General features: G+C 36.1%; 1 protein-coding gene across 1 annotated transcript; it reads right to left on the bottom strand.

Annotated features, from left to right (window-relative positions):
* Window positions 1-14,202: 14,202 nt before the first annotated feature.
* Window positions 14,203-18,164, bottom strand: LOC145619658 (uncharacterized). The gene is made up of 9 exons (XM_081674363.1): window positions 18,041-18,164; window positions 17,733-17,932; window positions 17,126-17,363; window positions 16,475-16,957; window positions 16,196-16,407; window positions 15,389-15,567; window positions 15,202-15,313; window positions 14,879-15,118; window positions 14,203-14,271 (listed from the first exon to the last, which is right to left on the bottom strand). Exons 1-9 carry the CDS (start codon window positions 18,162-18,164, stop codon window positions 14,203-14,205), a joined length of 1,857 nt encoding a protein of 618 aa, XP_081530489.1.
* Between the last annotated feature and the right edge of the window lie 5,802 nt (window positions 18,165-23,966).

Raw genomic sequence — 23,966 nt, 5'->3', positions numbered from 1 at the left:
TGCTTTCAATTTAAATCTTTTTTACTGTTGTGCTCTGTAAGGCACCTCCTCATTTGGTGTGAGGTAGAATGTCCTTGTCTCTGGGTTCAAGTAGAACCATTTCTCATCAATATGAATGTAATGTTGCATATCCATGAATGATGGGTCCCCCTCATCACTTTGAACTGGAAGTATGTGTTGTAGAACCCACTTCAGCCTTGCAATCTTGTGATTATCAGTTAGTGTAGGGTGATTACTTGCTGAAACTGCCCTCAGTTTGCCTCCTTTTTTTAATCTGTGAATTAGAACATGGCTGACATTCAAAGCTGCCCTATAGCTTCTGTTTGTTGTCCTCTTGTATAGTGGCACTGACATCAGCCACTCATCAGAATATTCAATGGCCTTTTTGCCTGTTTTGCCTAGCTTTTTGGTTCTGACATCAACAACTTCTCCTTGTTGCATGTGTTGTTTGATTACTTGAAACCATATGGTTGTTGTTTATTTGTGTACTTGATGTTTCCTTGCCAATGAGGACAGCATACCTCTTGGGAGTGAGCTACCTTCCATATTTAATAGAATATCATCTACTATCTGTCTTTTCTGTTGAATGCTGAGTTCCCTGCTTTGCCTCCCATTGTTTGCTGCATTGTTGCCTTGCTCTTCATCTGACTCTGAGTCCCCAGTCTGAGTGCCTTCACTTTATTCCTGTTGTGATGATTGTGGTGAATCTGTCCCTAACCCTGATGCTGAATGCATGGAATTTTCTTTCATCTCTGTCATAAGCTCCATGAGCAACTGGTTGATATTGAAAAAATCATCCTCTATCTCTACCATGAGTCCTCCTTTTTTTTTTTTTTTTTGCAGATTTGATGGTAGGTGATGAAGTGGAGGTGACTTGCCTTTTTTTGAGAGCTTTCAATGGAGCCTAATTCTGTACAAATTCACTAATGCTGCTACTACTAACTCAACAATTAGGAATTAGGGCTAACGTTAGATGATGATGATTTTTGTAATTTTCAGACAATGGTTTTTAGGTTCTTTGGTTTGTAATTAAACAAACAGTTCGTATTTCCCTCCCCCCCCCCCCCCCCCCCAATACCCTTTTGAACTTGTTATGGTGTTGTGAGTGTGGAATGAATCAGTTTGCCCTTATAAAGGGTGTTTATGCTTCACTTTTTGGTGTTTAAATTTTCATTTTCAAAATTTTCAAATTTTCATGAAATTTTTGGAGCCAAAAAAAAATTTGGAGGCTAAGTCATTTAGCCTCCAAAAATTCTGACAGGAAAAAGAGAGCAAAAAGAGAGGAAAAGGAGAGAGAAAGGGAGAGAGAAAATAAAAAAAGGGTCACATGTATCCACTTGCCTCCTCTTTTCCCTCCCTTTTTAATTCTCTAATCACATGCCCCTCCCTTTAATCTTTCACCTTAAAATCTTTTGCCTAGGAGTCCGCAACTCCCTCCAAAGTTGCGAGTAAAAAGTAACGGAGGGAGTATTTTTCTTACTTTAAAAATATCAACTAAATCGTATTATGATATTGTAATTCACTATAACTATGTATATATAATCATATGATAGAAAAAAATATATATTCTTATACTAATAAGAACAGTTAGTATAACAAAATATATTTATACAATTTACATAGATTGCACTATATATATATATATATATATATATATATATATATATTAATTTCAATAATTGATTGCACCAAATCAATTAAATTATGTTATTATATTCCTATAATAGTGATGCAATATTAGTGATTAGGCTAGTTAAAAAATTGATGGTTTGGTTACAAACACATAATGACATAATTCCTATCACCCTGTAGGGAATATTTCAACACTCAACTTTGTGGCCCATTGTGATCATGCATTTGAGCATGATAACATCCAAAGAGAAACAAGCTAGAACAAAAGAGAGTTGCTAACAGGTCTTAGGAACTTGTAAACCGTTCATGAGTATGAACGGTAAAGGTTACACCCCAATCACGATCATAGAGAATGCTAACTCCATAGTAGTCCGGAACCATGACTAGATATTCGGGGATAATGGTACTAATCCAACCTAAAAGAGATTGAATCCGCCCTTAATAGGCCTCTACTTGACGTGGGAGAATTAGGTCGTTGAACTAATCCTCCTAAGCCAAACAAAATTTATAAACACTCAACAAACCTAAATACAAGTATAGAGGTAAGTAAGGGTCGAACCCAAAGGAACGGTAATGTCTAAGTGCTTCCAATTATTTGCCTAAGCTAGGTCGAAGACAAAGGGTAAAAGAGGACACTAACAACTACTAAGACAAAGAAACCAAACAAGTAAAATGTTAGGGATTAGGATTCACTTATAATAGCAATGAACAATGCAAATCGGTTTAGGAAGTTGACTAAGTCAAGCAATGTGAGGGAAGATCAATTATGCAACCAAAAGAGCATATCAAGCTATTCTCCTAGAGGTCTAACTAGCGTCAACTACGATAAACTCTAGCTAGGAAACATCACAAGACACCTCAATTGTGTAAATGCAAGCCACAAATCAATGGTCCGTATCAATGTGAACTTACAATGCAATCTAGTGTGAATAACAAGGGTGATCAAGCCTAATCAAGCACACACATGCACATAATCAATTAACCAATTTAATCACATCATCAACTCCATCAAAATCCCCAATCTACATCAATCCATTACATAATACAAGCTTCACCAAATCCCTAACCAAACAACTACTCTAGCAACATCATCAATTCAACATACAACTTAAGTAATCACCAATCAACAATCAAAGAATCAACAATCAAAGAAGAACAATTACTCTAATCAAATCAATCATCAAATCATCAAAATCCAATCAAAATCAAACAATCTAAACATGAATACTAAACAAAACAATAAATGAGATAGAGTTTAGAAATGCTCATTGATAATAGAGTAGAACTCCAATACAATTGTCACCATTGGATCTTCAATCTCTCAATCACCATTGAAATTCTTCACTTTCTCTCTCTAAAATCTACTCCTAAAACTAACCCCTAAATCTAGAGAGAGAAGCTCTCCACTAAGCTAAGAATATGATCTAATTCTATTATGAAAATTATAGCTACAAAAATAGAAGAAAATAATTATATATACAAAGGAGAAGGTCGGTTTTGACGCCCAAGAATAGACCCACGCAGGTGCAGGCGCTCGGAGGAGAGAGAGAAGTGCGCACGGGACACACCCAGAAAGGCAGCACACACCCCATGTGCGGCCGCACACGACCCGAGTGTGCCCGCACATATCTGGCAACCTCCTTTTCTTCTCTTCGTCCTAGCTCATGGGGTGCACACATCCTAGATGATGATGATGGAGGACAAAGTAGGCCTTGAAGAAAATGAGCCATGAGAAAGGGATATACAAGGCCTTGAAGCATGCCCCTTGGATCCCCCCTTTGACTTGAAACTTCTTGCACAAGCTTTAGGTATGAAAACAATGAAAGATCATGGAGAGGAAGCTCGGGAATTCTTGGACAATCAATCACAACCTACAAACAAAGGATAAAAAGCAAGTAAAAGGGAAAAATAACAAGTAAACTAGAAAAGGCATAAAATAGAGAAACTAACTACAAAAAGCATAAAATGAAGAAAACAAGAATAAAACTAAGGAAAACTAAAGAAAGGAGTAATAAAATGGAATGAAATTCATCCAAAAAGGGACCAAATGAGTGCCATAAATGTCACTCATCAAAATCCCCCAAGCTAAACTTTTGCTCGTCCTCGAGCAAAACAAAGCAAGAAAGATCAAGGATGAAAGATTTATTGAAAATGAAAAAGAAAGACTCAAGATAAGAATATACACTAAGACTCACTGTCGTAGGAATCACGGTTTTTTTTAACTACAACAAGCCCTTTAAACCCCAAAGTCGCCTATGAGGACGAGTGAGGTCTCGTAAGGGTATCCTAAGAGTTTGACCCATAACTCTCATAATAATATAAACAAGGCAAAGCATGAAAAAGAAAACAAATGTTCATGAAAGGACTTTTGCAAATGTACAAGCACAAGTGGATGCAAATCTTTCTAAACAAGGGAGTGCACGTTCCAAGATACCCAAGGTTGATTGAAACATAAATATGCTAAGCATAGGAACTAGCTTTCACAATCCACTTTCATCCCAAACGATCTTACCACGTTCTTCCTAATAGCTTCAAATCGACCTCAAATGAGCATCCCAATGATTCCACGAAGGAACCGGAAAAAGAGAATTTTTAGGCTACTCGACATCTTGACTTTTGCATCCCCTCTCCCTATTCCTAAAACTCACATTCCTCTCCACCGATGAATGACTCAACCATTTAGGTCAAAAGGTCTTTCCCCAAGGTTGTAACGTTAAGGCAAAAGGGTGAAGGTAGGCTAAAATTTAAAATTTGGTGGTTTTCCTAATAGTGAAACAAAGAACGGCCAATTCTTAGAATCGCAATCAAGTAGTCACGAAACAAAAACAAACTAACACCCCCAAGTTTATTCAAAGCTATAAATCACAATCATATACACAAAAAGCGTGAGAACGCTTCCCCCTAAGCTTAAATGGAGCATTGTACTCAATGCTCAAAAAGGGAGAAAGCTCACATCAAAATATTTTTGAATTTTTTCATTTTTCACTTTTTTTTTCTTTTTTTATTTTGATAGTGTTTTGTCCTCGCCTCTTGTAACTTTGGACGGCTTTTTCAACTTTGCACTTATTTTTCCATGCCTTTTATAATATAGGACGGCTTTTACTCATACTCATTTGCCATTATTCACAAGGAAAATATAACACAATCTTGATTTCATAAGAACCAAACATTCCAACTTCTCCACCACAAACTCCATCAAGAATGATTAATTGCTTCACAAAAACCAAGAAAAGTAAAAAAATGAAACAAAAGGCCAAAGATCTAAGGATGTGGCTTGAAAAGAAGGTAAAAGGCTCAAATGGTTGCAAGAAGGCAAATGTAAACCCAAAAATAAAAAAAGAAACGAACTATCCTAAAAATGAAAAATACCACCCCGAAAAAAGTGCCTTTGTCCTCCCTAAATGGTTCGATCTCGGATTCAAGATCTATGAGTCAAGTTTCAAGATTAGGTTTGCAAAAAGTCAAGGATCCATGCCGCTCATGCAAACATAGGTAGAAGGCTTGAAAAACAAAGAACTCACACGGATGTAGCAAAAACTCACTATTGGCGTCAAATCGACTATAGGAAGCAACTACCAAACATGTCAGAAACAAGTAGAATCCGGTTTCAAGTTCCCACTAGTTCTAACCAACTACCTTTGCATGCTTTATCCTAGAATCAACCAAGCATACTCTCAAACCGTGCACACCGTTACCATTTAAGAAGAAAAGCATTCAATTATACAAGTCCAAATGTTATTATGTCCAAAACAAGAACAAAACAAAACACATTGCAAATTTGCCTTGATAGAAACAAAAATCTTTTTTGGAGTTTTTCAAAATATAAGAAACATGGAAAAGCATATACAAAGGTGCATAACACATAAAAATCAACATCCCACCAAACATGATAGAATACCCTCCCCCAAGCATGAATGAGACATTACACTCAAATCATAAATCATATAATCCATGGGAGGGGAAAACAAGGAGATCAATCCAACAACCAACATATGTCCAACAAGTCATCATTCCACTAGAGAGAGAGCAAGGAAGGATATTACCGGATATTAGGTGGGTGTAAATACCCGCAAATGACCCAATTAAACCTTTCATAGCTAATTTCCCAAGAATTGAACCTTGTTTCCATGTGCTAGCAAAAATAGGAGACGACCTTCCTTGATTCTTGATCCAAATCGAAGCACTAAAGTATATCAAGTCATGTATCTAGCAAAAGGCACACAGAAATTTCCATGAGAGAAAAATCTATTCTAAAAAGAAAAGTAAAATCTAATCTAAAACACGGGTTACTTCCCGAGAAAGGCTTGCTTAAGGTCCAAGCTTGACCGCTCTAGTAAAATAATATTGCAACGATCGCAAGAGCTTGTCAAATGCACTACTACACATTTCATATGAGAGCAAGTATGCACATGACAAAAATAAGGCATGCAACAAGCATAGTGCACACCTATGGAGTTGAGAAGAAGTATGCCAAGAAGAAGAAGGAGAGAAGGGAAAAACAAGAATATAAGAAAAAGGAAGAGAAATTAAAGAAAAAGAAGAAGGCATACTCTTCCCAACAAAATATTTTTGGTTGAAAATCCCACCATCATCCTCAAAAGTCATCAAATGAGGCACTTGAGGGACTAAAGGCTTTTCAAGAGGAGGGGATATGAGAAAAGAAGGTAATGACATGGGATAAGAGGGAACAAGATCAAGCTTTCTTGAAAATGAGGTGTAAGGTGAAGGAATAGGAATTGGTTGCTCACGTACACCACTATCCATTGAAACACAAGCTCTCTCATCCAATGAACTCACATCCAAAGGGCTCTCCTCCAATTCATCATCATTCAAATCAAGATCATTCTCAATCACATCCTCCTCACAAACTTCACACCCTAAGAGAGCTCTCAAAAGCTTTAAATCATGATCAAGGTTCAAAGGAAGCTCATCAAAGGGTTGAGGGTCAAACTTGGGAGGTAGCTCAAAATAATCATGAGAAGTACAATCTCCCTCTAAAAAGACCTCATCCATCTCAATGGTGGAAAATGTAGAAGAGAAAGGGTTATCAAAGGTGAAAGAGGAGGGCAATGGTTGAAAATTTAAGATAGGAGTTGGAGATTCAACCTCACCAAACACTTCACTCTCATCTTCATAATCATCTAAAGTAGGTTCTACCCCCTCAACCTTATCACATTGAACCTCTTCTTCGTCAAAATCATCTAAGCTCAAGGCCTCACCCTCAAAGAAACCATGGTCATCATACAAAGGAGATTGGGTGGAAGAAGGTTGGTCTTCAAAATTGAGGAATGGGGGAATGAAATTGCAATCAAGGGAGGTGGGTGGGGAAATGGACTCTTCAATTGGTTTTTCAACACTCAAAACCTCTTGGTTCTCATCACCCTCAAACATCCAATCTCCCATGGAGACTACTTCATCCTTCTCATCCTCACTCTCTCTCCTCACAACTTCTCCACGCTTCAAAAATTGCAATGTTCCATCCTTCTTAACTTGAATTAATGTTTCCTCAAAATTAAGAGAAGTCAACCATTTTAGTTTCTCTTCAACTCCATGTAAAGGGTCAATGGAACAAAATTCAAAATGGGAAGGAGGTTCAAAATGCAAACTCTCTTTTGGAACATCCATCTCTACACCCTTTTCCTCACTCATAGGCTCTCTAATGTCCTCCTCACACACCTTAGGCCTCTCAAAAAAATTATCGTCATCATCTTCCACATCTACCAAAGTAGTAGAAACTTCATTTACATTCAATATTGATGACAATTGATTCTCGATCTCCTCATTCTTTCTAAAAACAACCTCTATTCTCTCTTCCAACTTTTTCAACAATTCCATTTAGCTTCTTACAATCTCCAAATATCTCATCTCATTTGGTTCCAAATTAGAATTCATCTCCAATTTTCTCAAAGAACCACCAATTTGATTATAAGATGACTCAATGTTAGGCTCCAAGGTTTTCAAAGGTGAAGAGAGTTGAGGAGCATAATGAGGAAAAGAATTATGAGCAAGCATGTAATGAGGATCAACACTAGAGATATGAGTGGCATCATTAATATGGGGGATGGGGGCACAAAAAGGCATGCAAGATTCATTATTCATGGAACATGGACCATAACAATCATCAATAGAAGCATTTGCACAACCATGACCACGATTATAACTATCTCTAGCAAACCATACATAAAAATCCCAAGCATCATCAATTGACAATGCCCGAAATCTACCATTAAACATGCTTTTAACAATGTCTCTAGTTTGCTTAGTCAAATTATGATAAGAAATCCCGCAAGCCTCCCAAAGATCATAACCATGGTAACTAATGAAGTCCTCTAATCTATTAAAGTACACCCAAAATGGCTCATTCTCAAATTGAGGAAACGAGGTATTTTCCATTTTTATACAAACAAGCAAAAATCAATAAAAGAAAAGTATACACAAAGACCTAGACTCAAGCAATCAAAAACACTCAAACATAGACACCGTTCCCCGGCAACGGTGCCATTTTGACGTGGGAAAATTAGATTGTTGAACTAATCCTCCTAAGCCAAACAAAATTTATAAACACTCAACAAACCTAAATACAAGTATAAAGGTAAGTTAAGAGTCGAACCCAAAGGAACGGTAATGTCTAAGTGCTTCCAATTATTTGCCTAAGCTAGGTCGAAGACAAAGGGTAAAAGAGGACACTAACAACTACTAAGACAAAGAAACCAAACAAGTAAAATGTTAGGGATTAGGATTCACTTATAATAGCAATGAACAATGCAAATTGGTTTAGGAAGTTGACTAAGTCAAGCAATGGGAGGGAAGATCAATTATGCAACCAAAAGAGCATATCAAGCTATTCTCCTATAGGTCTAACTAGCGTCAACTACGATAAACTCTAGCTAGGAAACATCACAAGACACCTTAATCGTGTAAATGCAAGCCACAAATCAATGGTCCGTATCAATGTGAACTTACAATGCAATCTAGTGTGAATAACAAGGGTGATCAAGCCTAATCAAGCCCACACATGCACATAATCAATTAACCAATTGAATCACATCATCAACTCCATCAAAATCCCCAATCTACATCAATCCATTACATATTACAAGCTTCACCAAATCCCCAACTAAACAACTACTCTAGCAACATCATCAATTCAACAAACAACTAAAGTAATCACCAATCAACAATCAAAGAATCAACAGTCAAAGAAGAACAATTACTCTAATCAAACATCAATCATCAAATCAGTTCAATCTTTTGTTGCACCTAAATTGCCTTTTCCAATCTTCAAAAAAAACAAAAAATACAAAGTATAAATTAGTCTAAATCATTTTTTACCAGAGCAACCACCATTACACATAAATTCATCACAATCAGTTCATACTTCATATAGATATATGTACAATGGCCAAAAGCAGAACACAATAACCAGAACAGAACACAGAAGATATCACAACAAAAAGATGCCCTACGAAACCAGAAATGTATAGGTTATACTCATATGGTAGAGCACAATGCATTTACCATATATCATCGGAACCAATCTCTGAGCAAGTGAGCAATGTCCCCAACCCCTTACCCCACTCCCCTTCTAAACACACCAAAATGGTTATACTCTCTGATTTTTTATAAAATTGTTTTCAAGTACAATTGTAATTTTTTATTGTTTCCTTCACTTTAATTTCTGTGCCCCATACCAATATTAACCTTGAGCTGGGACGGAGGGAGGATGAAACTGTAAAAGCCAAGGTATCTTCTTAGATTAGTCGTTCTACATTTTCTTTTTTATATTTACTTATTTGTTTTTTCTATAAAAAGTCACTTTACAGCAAGAACATCAAGCTCCTATTTGAAAACAATCAAAAACATATATCTTTGTCAAACCTGGGAGGGGAAGCGGAAGGGGAATGAGAAGGGGAAGGTTTGGGAGATTCAGAACTTTCTTTTAGCAACCGTTCAACAGTAGAAAATACAATAACAAATTCAAGTACTGACCTCAGTGTCAGGGTCATTCAGCTTGTCAAGAGCTTCATCAACAGATTTCATTATACAAAAATTGAAGCATTAATAAACTATTAACACTCCCATTATGAAACACCCTTCCCCCTTTAAATCACTGAATAATTAGCCATAACAGATTCCTATCAAAAAGACAAAATCTGATGACACGCACACACATAAGCTAGCTGCAATTCAGTCACACACACACACAAGTTCTGATGTTCAGAGCTGCAATTCAGAACAGCAATACCAGAATACAAGTTCTGAAATAGGGAAGCATGACAGGCGGGCTTGCTTGTTTGGGAATTCTCAAAACTTGTGATGATCTGCAAGATCAGAGACGACAGAAGCGCTTTATCCCCTCTTGTGTGTATGTTATATCTTGCTAATTAGGAGACATGGAATTCTTAAAACTCGTGATGATCTGCAATCTTAGAGACTGCCCCTTTTACACTTTGAGGTCATCTACACTTTACTGATATAATCTATGAAGTTCATTAAGAAAAAGGGGCATAAACATTTGTGGCAGGTTGCTTTTTTTGCCATTATGCTGGTGTTTTGGTGTATGCTGGCTTATTTTATGGGAGAAATGGTGTATTGAAATTCGAGTTTTTTTTTCATATTGCCTAGATCCATGGTGGAATTTTTCCCCCTGCTTTGTTGACTTTTCTCTTGATAAGTTGAGCTACTAAACAAAAATTTACACCTGACGGAAAAAATAAATAAATAAATAAAATTAACATAAAATAAAATAAAGTAAAACCGATGCATTGAAGCACTGCAATGTACGTTTTAGCTATTAACATCTGTGTGAAATGAAATGAATCTGCAGATCAGAACATTTATAAGATTTTGACTTTGAAAGAAATCAATGTGTGAATTTTTTTCACCTATTTCAACTAAACTTACAAAACTTATTTGAACATACCTAAACTTGTTAGCCCTAGACTGAACTTTTTTGTTTATACCTGTCAAGTAACTAATAAATCTTGAATTATAGTTGTCTAAACTCATTAGCTATGAACTTATTAAAGTTATCTAAACTCATTAGCTATGAAGTTTAAATCATGTATGCGTTAGATTTGAAACGATTTATTAAAATAAAAAAGGAAATCGGAAAAGCCAGGGTTTGCATTCTCCTGGGGCAGATTTGAGATTTTTCAAATGATACGTTGCATTGGAAGGTTGTGTGGTTAATGAGACTATGCCTGAACATCAGAACTTGTGTTTTGGGGAAGGGGAGTAGGACAGCAAGCAGCAGGGGAGCATTACAGCAAGTAGCAGGGGAGCAGGGCACACAAGCAGTATAAAAGCAGCAGGGAGCATGACAAGCAGTAGCAGGGGAGCAGGGAACACACACACACACACACACACACACAAGCTTTGAATTTCAAACACATACACACAAGCATTTTAGGATTGAAGACCTGATTTCAGTCATAAAGAGAAATGTGACTTTTGTTACCTGATGTTGTGCCTTTCCTAAGAATTCAGATGCTTTGTTTAGAAGGCCCGGAGATGCATTCCCTTGACGAACTGCACCTACAATATGAGAAAATTATTCAACAAGCGCTTTAAGAAGAAGATTGTTGTGTCCGACCTCGTCTCTCATCTTTTCATTTTCTTGAGATAGTGTATCATTTTTTTTGTGCAAAGCCTTCACTTCTTTAACACTATCCATCACAATAGTCCTCTTTTGAACTTTTCCATAGCCTTCCTTCCTTAACACACCACGTACTCCGAAAATATCCCCGTTTTTAACCCCTAGTCCGTAACCCACCAGACGATCGGGAATCTCATTGCCATACATAGTTTGCTGAAATGCTTCATCTTCGAGCTCTTGTTCAAACATCTTAGGGTGCACCATCCTCAACTCTTCAACCTTAGCTTTAACATCATCCTATACCAACATTTACGAGTAATGTAAGACCACAAATAACACATAATCACAACAAAAAATCTACACAAAATGATTCCAGAAATCTGTCACAAAACCATACCACAAAATCTTGAGTGACTGTGTCAGGAAGAAATTTTCCGTCTTTACCTGCATGGGTTTTAATCCACAGCGCTAATAAGCTCATTTTTTGTCCATGTTCATCTTCCTATAAATAATAAAGCAAAACAAGCATTAGGTATGTGTACAATAGTATATAACGCATATAACTTGGCTTTGCTCTGACTAATATCCAAAGTAAATATAAAATGGCATATATATTCCATACATAATCAGCTTGTTGGTTTGAAAAACTTTTAGAGCCAGATGTATGAATCTGATTTTGACAAGCTCGTGCCTTTTTACCGCATGCTGACATAGTCTGCAATCACATTTTCAGATTTTTTAGTTAGAGATTAAATAACGTTTAATAGAGTAAACAATAAGGTAAATATTGTCCTTACTTTCCCGTAATCCGAATCCCAATACTCTACCAACTTAACCCAGTTACTACTGGTAATTCCATGTGGCACATTATTACACATAGCATTCAATTTCTTCTCTTGTGGCTTGTAATGAATTAGTTTCAGAGAATATTTGAACTGCCTCCAACATTTATTGGCACGCTTGAGAGCTTGGTTGTCATATTCCACACCAGGAGGAATCACAAAACAGTCCTTTAGTAAAAATAATTAGTTAAAAATATAAATCAGTAAGTTATCTATTAGAAGTAAGGGACCGTCTAAGTATGTGTATTTAGGCAATGACAAGGGATGTCTTAGGGATGAATATACTTACTCTTATGTCTTTTAATTATTTTCCCTTTAAAATGCTTGTCGATTGCTTTCCAATCTTTTTTCCCAACTGGACAATGGGACTCCATCTTCGCAATCATACTAATGAATTTCACCAAAATATTTCCACCCTTCCTAATTGGCTGGCATAAATCATTGAATTCGACATAGTACTGGACGCCGTTATTACTTCATACGTCAATTGGCGGAATAATACCACTTACTAATGTAGTATTACCCTTGGCATCTAAATAAAATAACAAAATTAAGTTAAAACAAATAATCAGTTAAGTGAACAATATGTTCTAACAGAGAAGCAGATAAAAATTTTGCAAATATACACACACAAGCTAGCTGCAATTCAGTTCTGATGTTCAGACCTGAATTCAAAACTGAATTCCAAAATTGAATTTAGATTTGAATTTCAATTCTGATTTCAGGTCTAGAATTCAGTTCTGATGTTCAGACCTGAATTCAAAACTGAATTCCAAAACTGAATTCAGATTTGAATTGCAGTTTTGATTTCAGGTCTAGAATTCATTTCTAATGTTCAGAGCTGAAATCAAAACTGAATTCCAGACCTGAATTCAGATTTGAATTTTTGTTCTGATTTTAGTTCTAGAATTCATTTCTGATGTTCAAAGCTGAAATCAAAACTGAAATCCAGAACTGATTTCAGATTTGAATTTTAGTTCTGATTTTCAGTTATAGAATTCATTTATGATGTTAAGAGCTGAAATCAAAACTGACATCCAGAACTGATTTCAGATTAGCACAAAACCAAACAACCATGACATTAGCACAGAACACATAGCATAGAGACTCAATTAAAATGTCAATTATCATGTACCTCAACATAACAAGCATAATTTACTTGAAAAATTCATTATGCAGCTCAATACAAGTTTCAAGAGATAAACAATTCCATATATCCAAATTTAGAACAAGTTTGACAATCCCCCTTTAAAATACATATGCATGTATAACACGTATAACACAAGCTAGCCTCCACCCCCTCCCCCCACAATAACACGCAGCAGCAACATGGCAGGATCACACCACAACAACAACGAGCATCAGCATGACAACTTTAATAGAAAACATTTACCTATGGTTAGAACCTCCTCCTTGTCGTCAAAATCAATGTCTTTAGGCCAATCCGGAAGTGCTTTTGGTCGTAAGGACTTCAATTGTTTCGGGATCTCTTCTGATTCGTTTCCATTTTTCGGTCTTTCATGATTATCCTATGGAGTTGTAGCTGAAGTTTTCACAGCACCTGTTTCACGGTTTCGGATTCCTCGTGTAGCAGGTTTTGGGCGCTCGAGAGGTTTGTGAGAAGTAGAAGGGGAGTTCAATGAGTCTGGTGCAATTGAATGTGGAATATTAGGTCGGACTTTTGCTGGGTATTTTTTTTGATAACCTGATGTAGCTGCCTCTTTGACTAAACTCGATGTTGAACCAGGAGAATTTTTCCAAATGGATCCTAAACTATTAGGTGGTTGTTGGTCAGATGTTGTAGTGGTAATGGTTGGAGAAAAAGGCCCCCATTTGTCATCCTTAAGTGCCTCATTCTGTGGTGACTTAGTAGCATGTTTTTTGGTAGGTTGTAAAACAACTTCAGTAGCATTTGACTTAGCTGTGGCAGCAAGTATTTCCCTTGCTCTCTTGCTTCGATAAGTCATCTTTTACCTGATAAAACCATAAGACAAGCTACATTAGTTTGTCAAAACTGATATAAAGACAAGACATAAAATGAAATACAAACTATACTTCTAAACTGAAATACAAATAAACTGATATAAAGATCTAAACTATGTATCTAAACTATATAGTTTTGAACTATAATCACAATATCACAATTACAGTGAGTTCATTACAAACAGCAACAACACTTAGTTCAATTACATTTCTTAACTAATGTAACAACAATATCAGTGGAATTTAAAGACACTATATAAAGACAAAACTGATACAAAGACAAGATAATATATGTACAGCTAAACTAAAAATCTAAACTGAAATACAAAATAAGAACAACAATAATCAATGCATCAGAGTTGAAATTCCAGAAATGAATTCCAGAACTGATTATTCCAGAAATGAATTATTCCAATTGAATTCCAGAACTGAAATTAGTATCATAATACTACTAAGTACCATAAAAACAGAAATTAAGTTAACAAAATGCAAACTTTGATGAATTAGAACAACTAAATGAAATATAAAAATACACACCCATCCAAATTTATGAACTCAAATCTATAATAAATTATAAAAGTTGTAAACAAATTATTCAGGTATATCAAACAAGTCCCTAGGCTTAGTTTTTACAACATGACACCACCCTTTTTGTATCTCATCCTCAATATAAAAAACTTGTTTTGCTTGAGATGAGAAAACAAATGGATCATCACGCAAAAATCGACCAGTGTGCATCAACTTTGAGAAATTGATACGAACACTTCAATTCGAATTTGTTTTGATACCCAATATCGACCCAATCACAACGAAACAATACAACCTTATAAGAACCATAATAATCTAATTCCAAAATTTCTTTGAGTTTTCCATAATATTCGTGACCATATGCTTCCACCATGATTCCTGAATTCTGAGTAATTCGAAATCGCTCGTGATCCACAATATCAAATTTATAACCATTGATAATAACACTTTTCATCCTTTTCCCGCGATTACTCAAGCCACCGGCAAAGGCTTTTCTTAACTTTCCTTCTACCGTGCTATCATCTAAATTATGGACCTATAATTCGAGAATAATAAAGTTAGAATTAGAAAGTTGTGTAATATGAAAATAAAAAGACCCTAACTGTAAAAGCATATGACCTGGCTTTGCAACCAATATGCAAATTCATCAATTATCCACTGATTTTCAATAGATTCATCAGCTTGACTTCCTCCAACGTCATTCTCTTGCCTCTTTAATTTTAAGAACTCACTATCGAGATTGTAAATTTTATGTTAGTAACAAATATATATTGGACTCTTTAACTAAACTCATAATGTTACTTACTTGAGCACCGGGGTTACTTCATCAGAATGAAGTAAAACATAGCGATGAGCTTGCTTTAAACTTCTATCATCCAAACGAACATTTTCTTTCTTTCCAACAACACGACCACCAGAGTTATACAAATAGTTGTCAATGTTTGATACACCATCCTCATTCCTTCTAGGTCTATTGAACATAGTCTAAACATTTTCTAAATATCTCGAACAAAATGCAATTGTCTCCCACAAAAGTTAACCTTCCGCTATAGATCCTTCCGGTTGCGCTTTATTGCTTACATGAGATTTAAAAAAGGTCAAGTACCTTGAATTATAGTAACGATTTTGTATGTGAATGTGAAAGAATAAGGAAAATTATTATTTAAAAATTCAATAATACAAATAAATAGAATAATAATAATAATAATAATAATAATAATAATAATAATAATAATAATAATAATAATAATAATAATAATAATAATAATAAGTTCCTTTCAACAGGATACATCCATCTATAGTGAACCGGTCCACCTAGTCTGACCTCTTCCACTAAATGAATTAGTAGATGAACCATTATTGTAAAAAATGTTAGTAAAAATTCTTTTTCAAACTTGCAAAGAGTCAACACGAGCTTTGATTGAATGGTATCTAATTCTCTTGTATTTATAGCAGTTGAACATATCTTTTTAAAAAAGTCAGATAACTCTTCAAGCAAGTCAATAACTCTTGTGGCATTCGATGCCCTTAATGTAACCGGGAGGATATCTTGCATGAGAATATGATGGTCGTGACTTTTCATATTAATAAGTTTCCGTTTCTTTAGATTCACACATCTTTGCAAATTAGATCCATATCCATCAGGAACTTTCATCTTTTTCAAGACTTTCAAAAATCGTTCTTTCTCCTCGTTAGACATGGTGTATGCAGCCGGCGGTATGTAACCTTGAGGGTCGATCCATAGATGAGGTTTTATATTCAAATTCTTTAGGGCTTCTCTGCCACTCTCATCATCCCTACTATTATCCATATCTAAAAGAGTTCCTAATAAAATGCTCCCAATACTCTAATTCAAAAAATGTACTTTTCTTTTTCCAAAGCATATGATCACCATCGGGATCGCAATCATCATCAAGTTCATTGGCAGCTTTTTTCCCTCTTTTTGTAGGAACTTTTTTTGTCTTCCCATATACATACTTTACCCCTTCTTGTTGCTTCAAAACTTCGGTCCCGCTGGTACGAATCGGAGCAATACCATATTCTTCTTTCCCATCAAACAAATTATCTTGTGAACGATATGGGTGATCAATAGGCAACCATTTTCGATACCCAGGGTAGATAATTTTGCCACCAAATCTATCTGAATTAGTAGAATGAGTGCAAGAAGGACAAGCTATGTAGCCTTTCGTACTCCAACCTGACAGCATAGCATAAGCCGGAAAGTCATTATTAGTAGAGTGTAGGGCTGCTCGCAGTTTGAAGTTGCTTCCACTATAAGAATCAAAAGCATCAACACCTTCCCACAATAATTTCAATTCATGGATTAGTGGTTGCAAGTACACATCAATCCATACCGGGACCAAATTTACCAGGACTAATTATAGAAAGAATAAAGGATGATGGTTTCATGCAAAGCCATGGTGGTAAATTATAAAGAATGAGGACCACCGGCCATATACTATAATTTGTGTTCATAAGACGATATGGATTAAAACCATCACTCGCTAGGCCTAATCTAACACTGCGAGGATCAGCGGCAAACTCTGTATATTTTTCATCAAATTTTTTCCAGGCCTCGCAATCAGCAGGGTGTCGTAAATCTTATCATCCTTACGATTAAAGTGCCATCTCATGTCCTTTGCAGTTTTAGATGACATGTAAAGCCTCTTTAATCTAGAGATAAGGGGAAAGTACCGCATTACTTTAGCTGCCTCGCTTTTCTTACATGCTTCTTTTCCTTTTTCATTTACATCACCCTCCTTTCCCTTAACATTTTTCCACTTTGATGTATGGCATATATGACACTAACTTTTATTTGCGAATTCGCCCCAATATAACATGTAGTCATTTTGACATGAATGGATTTTCTCATATCCTAACCCTAAATCATTTATTATCTTCATGCCTTCATAATAGGATGATGGAAACTCCTTAATATTGGGAAATGCGTCAATTAAAAGTTCAAGTAATTTATTAAATGACTCTGCAGACCAATGAAACATACACTTTAGGTGAAACAAATGCAATAGAAATGAAAGTTTTGAAAAATTAGTACACCCCTCGTACATGCCTTTTTCAGAAGGTTCCATGAGATTTTTATACTTTGCCTATTCTTTATTTGAGAAAGTTGATTGATACTTATCATCTACCTCGCGATAAATCATAAACCCCTCATCCATGTCATATGAATTGTCATCTTCAATACTTTGTTCATCAAATGATAGATCTTGAGTTTTGTCGGTTTGTCGCGTATTAACTCTAAAAGCTGCTCTTAGTAACCCGTCCATATCATCTCGGCCAACTGCATTTACTTTATCATCACTTAGATCATAGGTCTTACTCCCTTCATCTTTACAATGAAATATCCAATTTCTATAGTTTTTATAAAAACCATAAAATAAAATATGGCCTCCAACTTCTTCTACAGAGTTCGTTTTATTTAATTTGCACTTATTACATGGGCATTTAGTTTCATGTGTATTTGGTAAAAGAGTCTCTTTAGCAAGTTCCAAGAAGAAGTTCATGCAACCTTTAAAATAACCGGGATCACCTCTTGGTAAATCAATCCAACTAGTATCCATGTCTACAAAGAAGTATATAATTACTTGCTAATTAAAAACAATGACATTAAAAAAATAAATAAAAAAAAAATCATGTTACAAGGATCCTTAAACCAATATATAATAGGGACATCACTTTCACTAACTAAATAGACATCCATCAAAATTATAATATCAAGAAGTTTATCCACTTAAAAATAATGTAAGTAATTCAAGCCTACAAACTTGTTGAGGGGTAAAAGAAGAAAATTAGTAAGAAACATACAACAACAAAAATAAGTCATGCAAGTTCGATGAATTTCTTATTCAACAAACCACACTGGAAATCTACAAAACATGACTCCAAGGCAATAGGCACACGTTTTTCAAGTAATTAAAAGATAGTGTCACATGAAACATCCAATTAGGGAAATCTAATAAAGCCTACACAATTGAAATAAGTATATGACATACACGTACTAATCAAGCCACAATCTTTAAAAATGTATTCTAGTTTGAGCTAATGTCTAAGGTAGAGTGTACCTTCTTTTGCCGCAAAAGTAATTGTGCGTTTTAAGCTATTGAACAAGGCTGAAAACAGAAAAGGTAGTGTTAGTAAGCTTTAACATAAGATTTTACTTGGGTGGATAAAAAGAAACAACAAGATCTGTCCAATCTGTAATTCTAGCAGTCTGGTGAGCATTTGAGCAATTGAATACAGAATCAAAACTATGACCAATCTGGAAAACTAAAACAACAAGATCAGAAGGTCTAAGACAAATGGGTACATGTAGATTAAGATTGGAGAGATAAACTTTATAATCACAAAAAAATGCTGCAATCTAGAGATGATAACAATTTTTTTTTTTTTTTGGGTGAGCAAACTATATACAGAGAATTCACAAATTGGCTTCGATCTTCTTTTGCTATGCCATGAATTTTCACACCTTGAGCTCTTTTAAGTGTTGAGATGAAGTAGACTTGCTAACCTGATCTAATTTTTTGGGTGAAAAAACAAATTATGCTGCCAATATTCCCAAGTTCATATTGTTCTATTAATGCACTGCAGCTTTAATGTGTAATGGCTAATTTATTTAGCTCTGACCAGAAAAATCAAAGCCTATAAATTTCATATCAAAAACCATAAAATTCAAAGCCTATAAAATTCATATCAAAAACCCATAAAATTCCAAACTAAAACCCTAAAAAACGACATAAAAATCATAACAAAAACCAAAAAAACTACTTACAAAAATTAAAAAAAAAAAACATTGAAACCATGGATATGCGCAATCAGAAATCACGAAAAAACAACATAGAAAGAAATTAAATTATCTAATTAAGGGCAAAAAAATACCTCGCAATAAGAGATCGATTCTTGTTCTACCCCAACTCAAAATCGAAGACATGCAAAGAAGAATTCCCAATATTAACGAAATTTAGAGAATTGTGAGATATTAGGGTACCAAAAATTATAGATATATACCTAGCAACAATATTGTATAGCAAATTGTAAGCTGATACCTGAAATTATTGACAGTGACGAGCAAAAAACCCCCAAATTCCTTGAAGATTAGCAAACAAAATTGCGAAATTTGTCGCTGATGATGAAGGAGTCGTGGGCTGTTTAGAGGAGATGAGCAACGCAATTGAGATTAATATAGAGTGGTGGCCTGGTGGGCGGTTTAATTGGGAAATTTGGGGAACCCGCTAATATTTTCATGAATTTAAGTTTCAAAATTGCGAATAAAATAACTCACGTGCATAGCATGTGAGTTTCTCGACGCTTTTATGTGTCGATAAAATTTTCAACCCTATAAAGCGTCGAGAAAAGGCGGTACCCAAATCAGTACACTGACGCCTTATCAAAGGCGTCGCAGCAAAAGCGTCCCAAAAGTACGCTTTTTGTAGTAGTGTTACGGGATACATCTTAGGGTCATATAATGACGTTTGGAACCATATATGACCCTTATATGTTGTACAAAATAGCCGTGGTAGGCTTCAGTTTACGAAATCGGTGCAAATTTGGAACAGGTAAATTGACAATTTTAAGGTATATTGGAAACCATGGTAAACATCTCGACAATTTTTATTTCCGGGCCAAAAAAGGATCCATATAGGATGGTAGGACCCACCAAATTCCGAGATGCACTACAAGAAAAAAGCTTATTTCCGATGGTTTAAATCGATCGGAAATGTGTCATCGGAAATCCCTTCGTCGGAAATTTCCACTTTTCCGATGAAAAAGCCATCGCAAAATCAAGTTTCCGATGGTTTTTCAAGGCCATCGTAGTTTTCCGACAACTAAAACCATCGGAAATTATAGCTTTCAATTTTGGAATTTTTTGACCTTAATTCGCCCGGAAATAAAAAAATGCTGAGATGCTTACCATGGAGCCTAATACATCCTGGGAGTCTATTTGGGTGGGTCCAACCATCCAATATGCCTTTAAACAGTCAATTTACCCGTTCCAAACTTGCACCGATATCGTGACCTCAAGCCTACCACAGACATTTATGGAAACATATAATGGTCATATATGGTTCCAAAAGTCATTATATGACCCTAAGATCTATCTTCTTGAGTCTCAAGACTTTTCACCACCGGGCCTCGCAACCTCAAAATTCCTCAAAAAACGTCGATTAGAGCCTTCAATTTTGGAATTTTTTGACCTTTTTTCGCCCGGAAATAAAAAATGCCGAGATGCTTACCATGGACCCTAATTCACCCTGGGAGTCTATTTGGGTGGGTCCAACCATCCAATATGCCTTTAAATAGTTAATTTACCCGTTCCAAACTTGCACCGATATCGTGACCTCAATCCTACCACAGATACTTATGGCAACATATAATGGTCATATATGGCAACATATAAGACCGTAAGATATATCTTCTAGGGTTTAAGACTTTTCGCCACCGGGCCCGTAACCTTTAAAATTTCTCAAAAAGCGTGGATTATAGCCTTCAATTTTGGATTTTTTGACCTTTTTTCGCTCAGAAATAAAAATTGCGAAGATGTTTACCATGGTTCCTAATACCCTCCGGGAGTCTAATAGAGTGGGCGGAACCATCAAATATGCCATAAAACGGTCAATTTACTAGATCTAAATTTGCACCGATTTCGTAAACTAAAGCCTAACGCGGCTATTTTGTACAACATATAAGGGTCATATATGGTTTTAAACGTCATTATATGACCCTAAGATGTATCCCCTAAGGTCTCAAGATTTTTCGCCACCGGGCCCCGTAACATCAAAATTTCTCAAAAAGCGTGGATTATAGCCTTCAATTTTAGAGTTTTTTGAGTTTTTTTCGCTCGGAAATAAAAAATTCCGAGATGCTTAACATGGACCCTAATAAACCCTGGGAGTCTATTTGGGTGGGTCCAGTCATTCAATATGCCTTTAAACAGTCAATTTACCCGTTCCAAATTTGCACCGATTTCGTAAAATGAAGCCTACCACGGCTATTTTGTACAACATATAAGGGTCATATATATGGTTCCAAACGTCATTATATGACCGTAAGATGTATCCCCTAAGGTCTCAAGACTTTTCGCCACCGGGCCCCGTAACCTCAAAATTACTCAAAGAGCGTGGATTATAGCCATCAAATTTTCAATTTTTTGACATTTTTTCGCCCGAAAATAAAAATTCCGAGATGCTTACCATGGACCCTAATACACCCTGGGAGTCTATTTGGGTGGGTTCAACCATCCAATATGCCTTTAAACAGTCAATTTACCCGTTCCAAAACTTGCACCGATATCGTGACCTGAAGCCTACCAAAGACATTTATGGCAACATATAATGGTCATATATGGTTTCCAAAGTCATAATATGACCCTAAGATCTTTCTTCTTGAGTCTCAAGACTTTTCGCCACCGGGCCCCGCAACCTTAAAATTCCTATAAAAGCGTGGATTATAGCCTTCAATTTTGGAATATTTTGACCTTCTTTTGCCCGGAAATGAAAATTGCCGAGATGTTTACCATGATTCCTAATACCCTCCGGGAGTCCAATTGAGTGGGTGGAACCATCCAATATATGCTTTAAAACGGTCAATTTAACCGGTCCAAATTTGCACCGATTTCGTAAACTGAAGCCTACCAAGGCTAATTTGTACAACATATAAGGGTCATATATGGTTCCAAACGTCATTATATGACCCTAAGATGTATCCGCAGGATCTCAAGACTTTTCGCCACCGAGCCTCGTAACCTCAAAATTCCTCAAAAAGCGTGGATTATAGCCTTCAGTTTTGGAATTTTTTAACCTTTTTTCTCCTGGAAATAAAAAATTCCGAGATGCTTACCATGGGCCCTAATACACCCTGGGAGTCTATTTAGGTGGGTCCAACCATCCAATATGCCTTTAAACAGTTAATTTACCCGTTCCAAACTTGCACCGATATCGTAACCTCAAGCTTACCACGGACATTTATGGCAACATATAATGGTCATATATGGTTTCCAAAGTCATAATATGACCCTAAGATCTTTCTTCTTGAGTCTCAAGACTTTTCGCCACCGGGCCCCACAACCTTAAAATTCCTATAAAAGCGTGGATTATAGCCTTCAATTTTGGAATATTTTGACCTTCTTTCGCCCGGAAACAAATTTTGCCGAGATGTTTACTATGGTTCCTAATACCCTACGGGGGTCCAATTGAGTGGATGGAACCGTCCAATATGCCTTAAAACGGTCAATTTACCGGTTCCAAATTTGCACCGATTTCGTAAACTGAAGCTTACCACGGCTATTTTGTACAACATGTAAGGGTCATATATGGTTCCAAACGTCATTACATGACCCTAAGATGTATCCCCTAAGGTCTCAATACTTTTTGTCACCAGGCCCCGTAACCTCCAAATTCCTAAAAAAGCGTGGATTATAGCCTTCAATTTTGGAATTTTTTGACCTTTTTTCGCCTTGAAATAAAAATTGCCGAGATGTTTACCATGGTTCCTAATACCCTCCGGGAGTCCAATTGTCTGGGTGGAACCATCGAATATGCCTTAAAACAGTCAATTTACCCGTTCCTAATTTGCACCGATTTTGAAAATGAAGCCCAAGCTACCACGGCTATTTTGTACAACATATAAGGGTCACATAAGGTTCCAAACATCATTATATGATCCTAAGATGTATCCCCTAAGGTCTCTAGACTTTTCGCTACCGGCCCCGTAACCTCAAAATTCCTCAAAAAGCGTGGATTATAGCCTTCAATTTTGGAATTTTTTGACCCTTTTTTCCCGGAAATAAAAAATGCCGAGATGCTTACCATGGACCCTAATACACCCAGGGAGTCTATTTGGGTGGGTCCAACTATCCAACATGCCTTTAAATAGTCAATTTACCCGTTCGAAACTTGCACCGATATCGTGACCTCAAACCTACCACGGACATTTATGGCAACATATAATGGTCATATATGGTTCCAAACGTCATTATAACACCGTAAGATATATCTTCTAGGGTCCCAAGACTTTTCGCCACCAGGTCCCGAAACCTCAAAATTTCTCAAAAAGCGTGGATTATAGCCTTCAATTTTGGAGTTTTTTGACCTTTTTTCGCTCGAAAATAAAATTTCCAAGATGTTTACCATGGTTCCTAATACCCTCCGGGAGTCCAATTGAGTGGGCGAACCATCCAATGTGCCTTAAAACGGTCAATTTACCTGATCCAAATTTGCACCAATTTCGTAAACTGAATCCTAACGCGGCTATTTTGTACTATATATAAGGGTCATATATGGTTTTAAACATCATTATATGACCCTAAGATGTATCCCCTAAGGTCTCAAGACTTTTCGCCACCGGGCCCCGTAACCTCAAAATTCCTC

Source organism: Chenopodium album, chromosome 27, assembly GCF_948465745.1.
Source record: "Chenopodium album chromosome 27, dcCheAlbu1.1, whole genome shotgun sequence".
In the NCBI taxonomy this organism is placed as follows: Eukaryota; Viridiplantae; Streptophyta; class Magnoliopsida; order Caryophyllales; family Amaranthaceae; genus Chenopodium; species Chenopodium album.
Note: the sequence above shows the minus strand (reverse complement) of the source record. Positions and strands in the feature narration are given on the sequence as shown.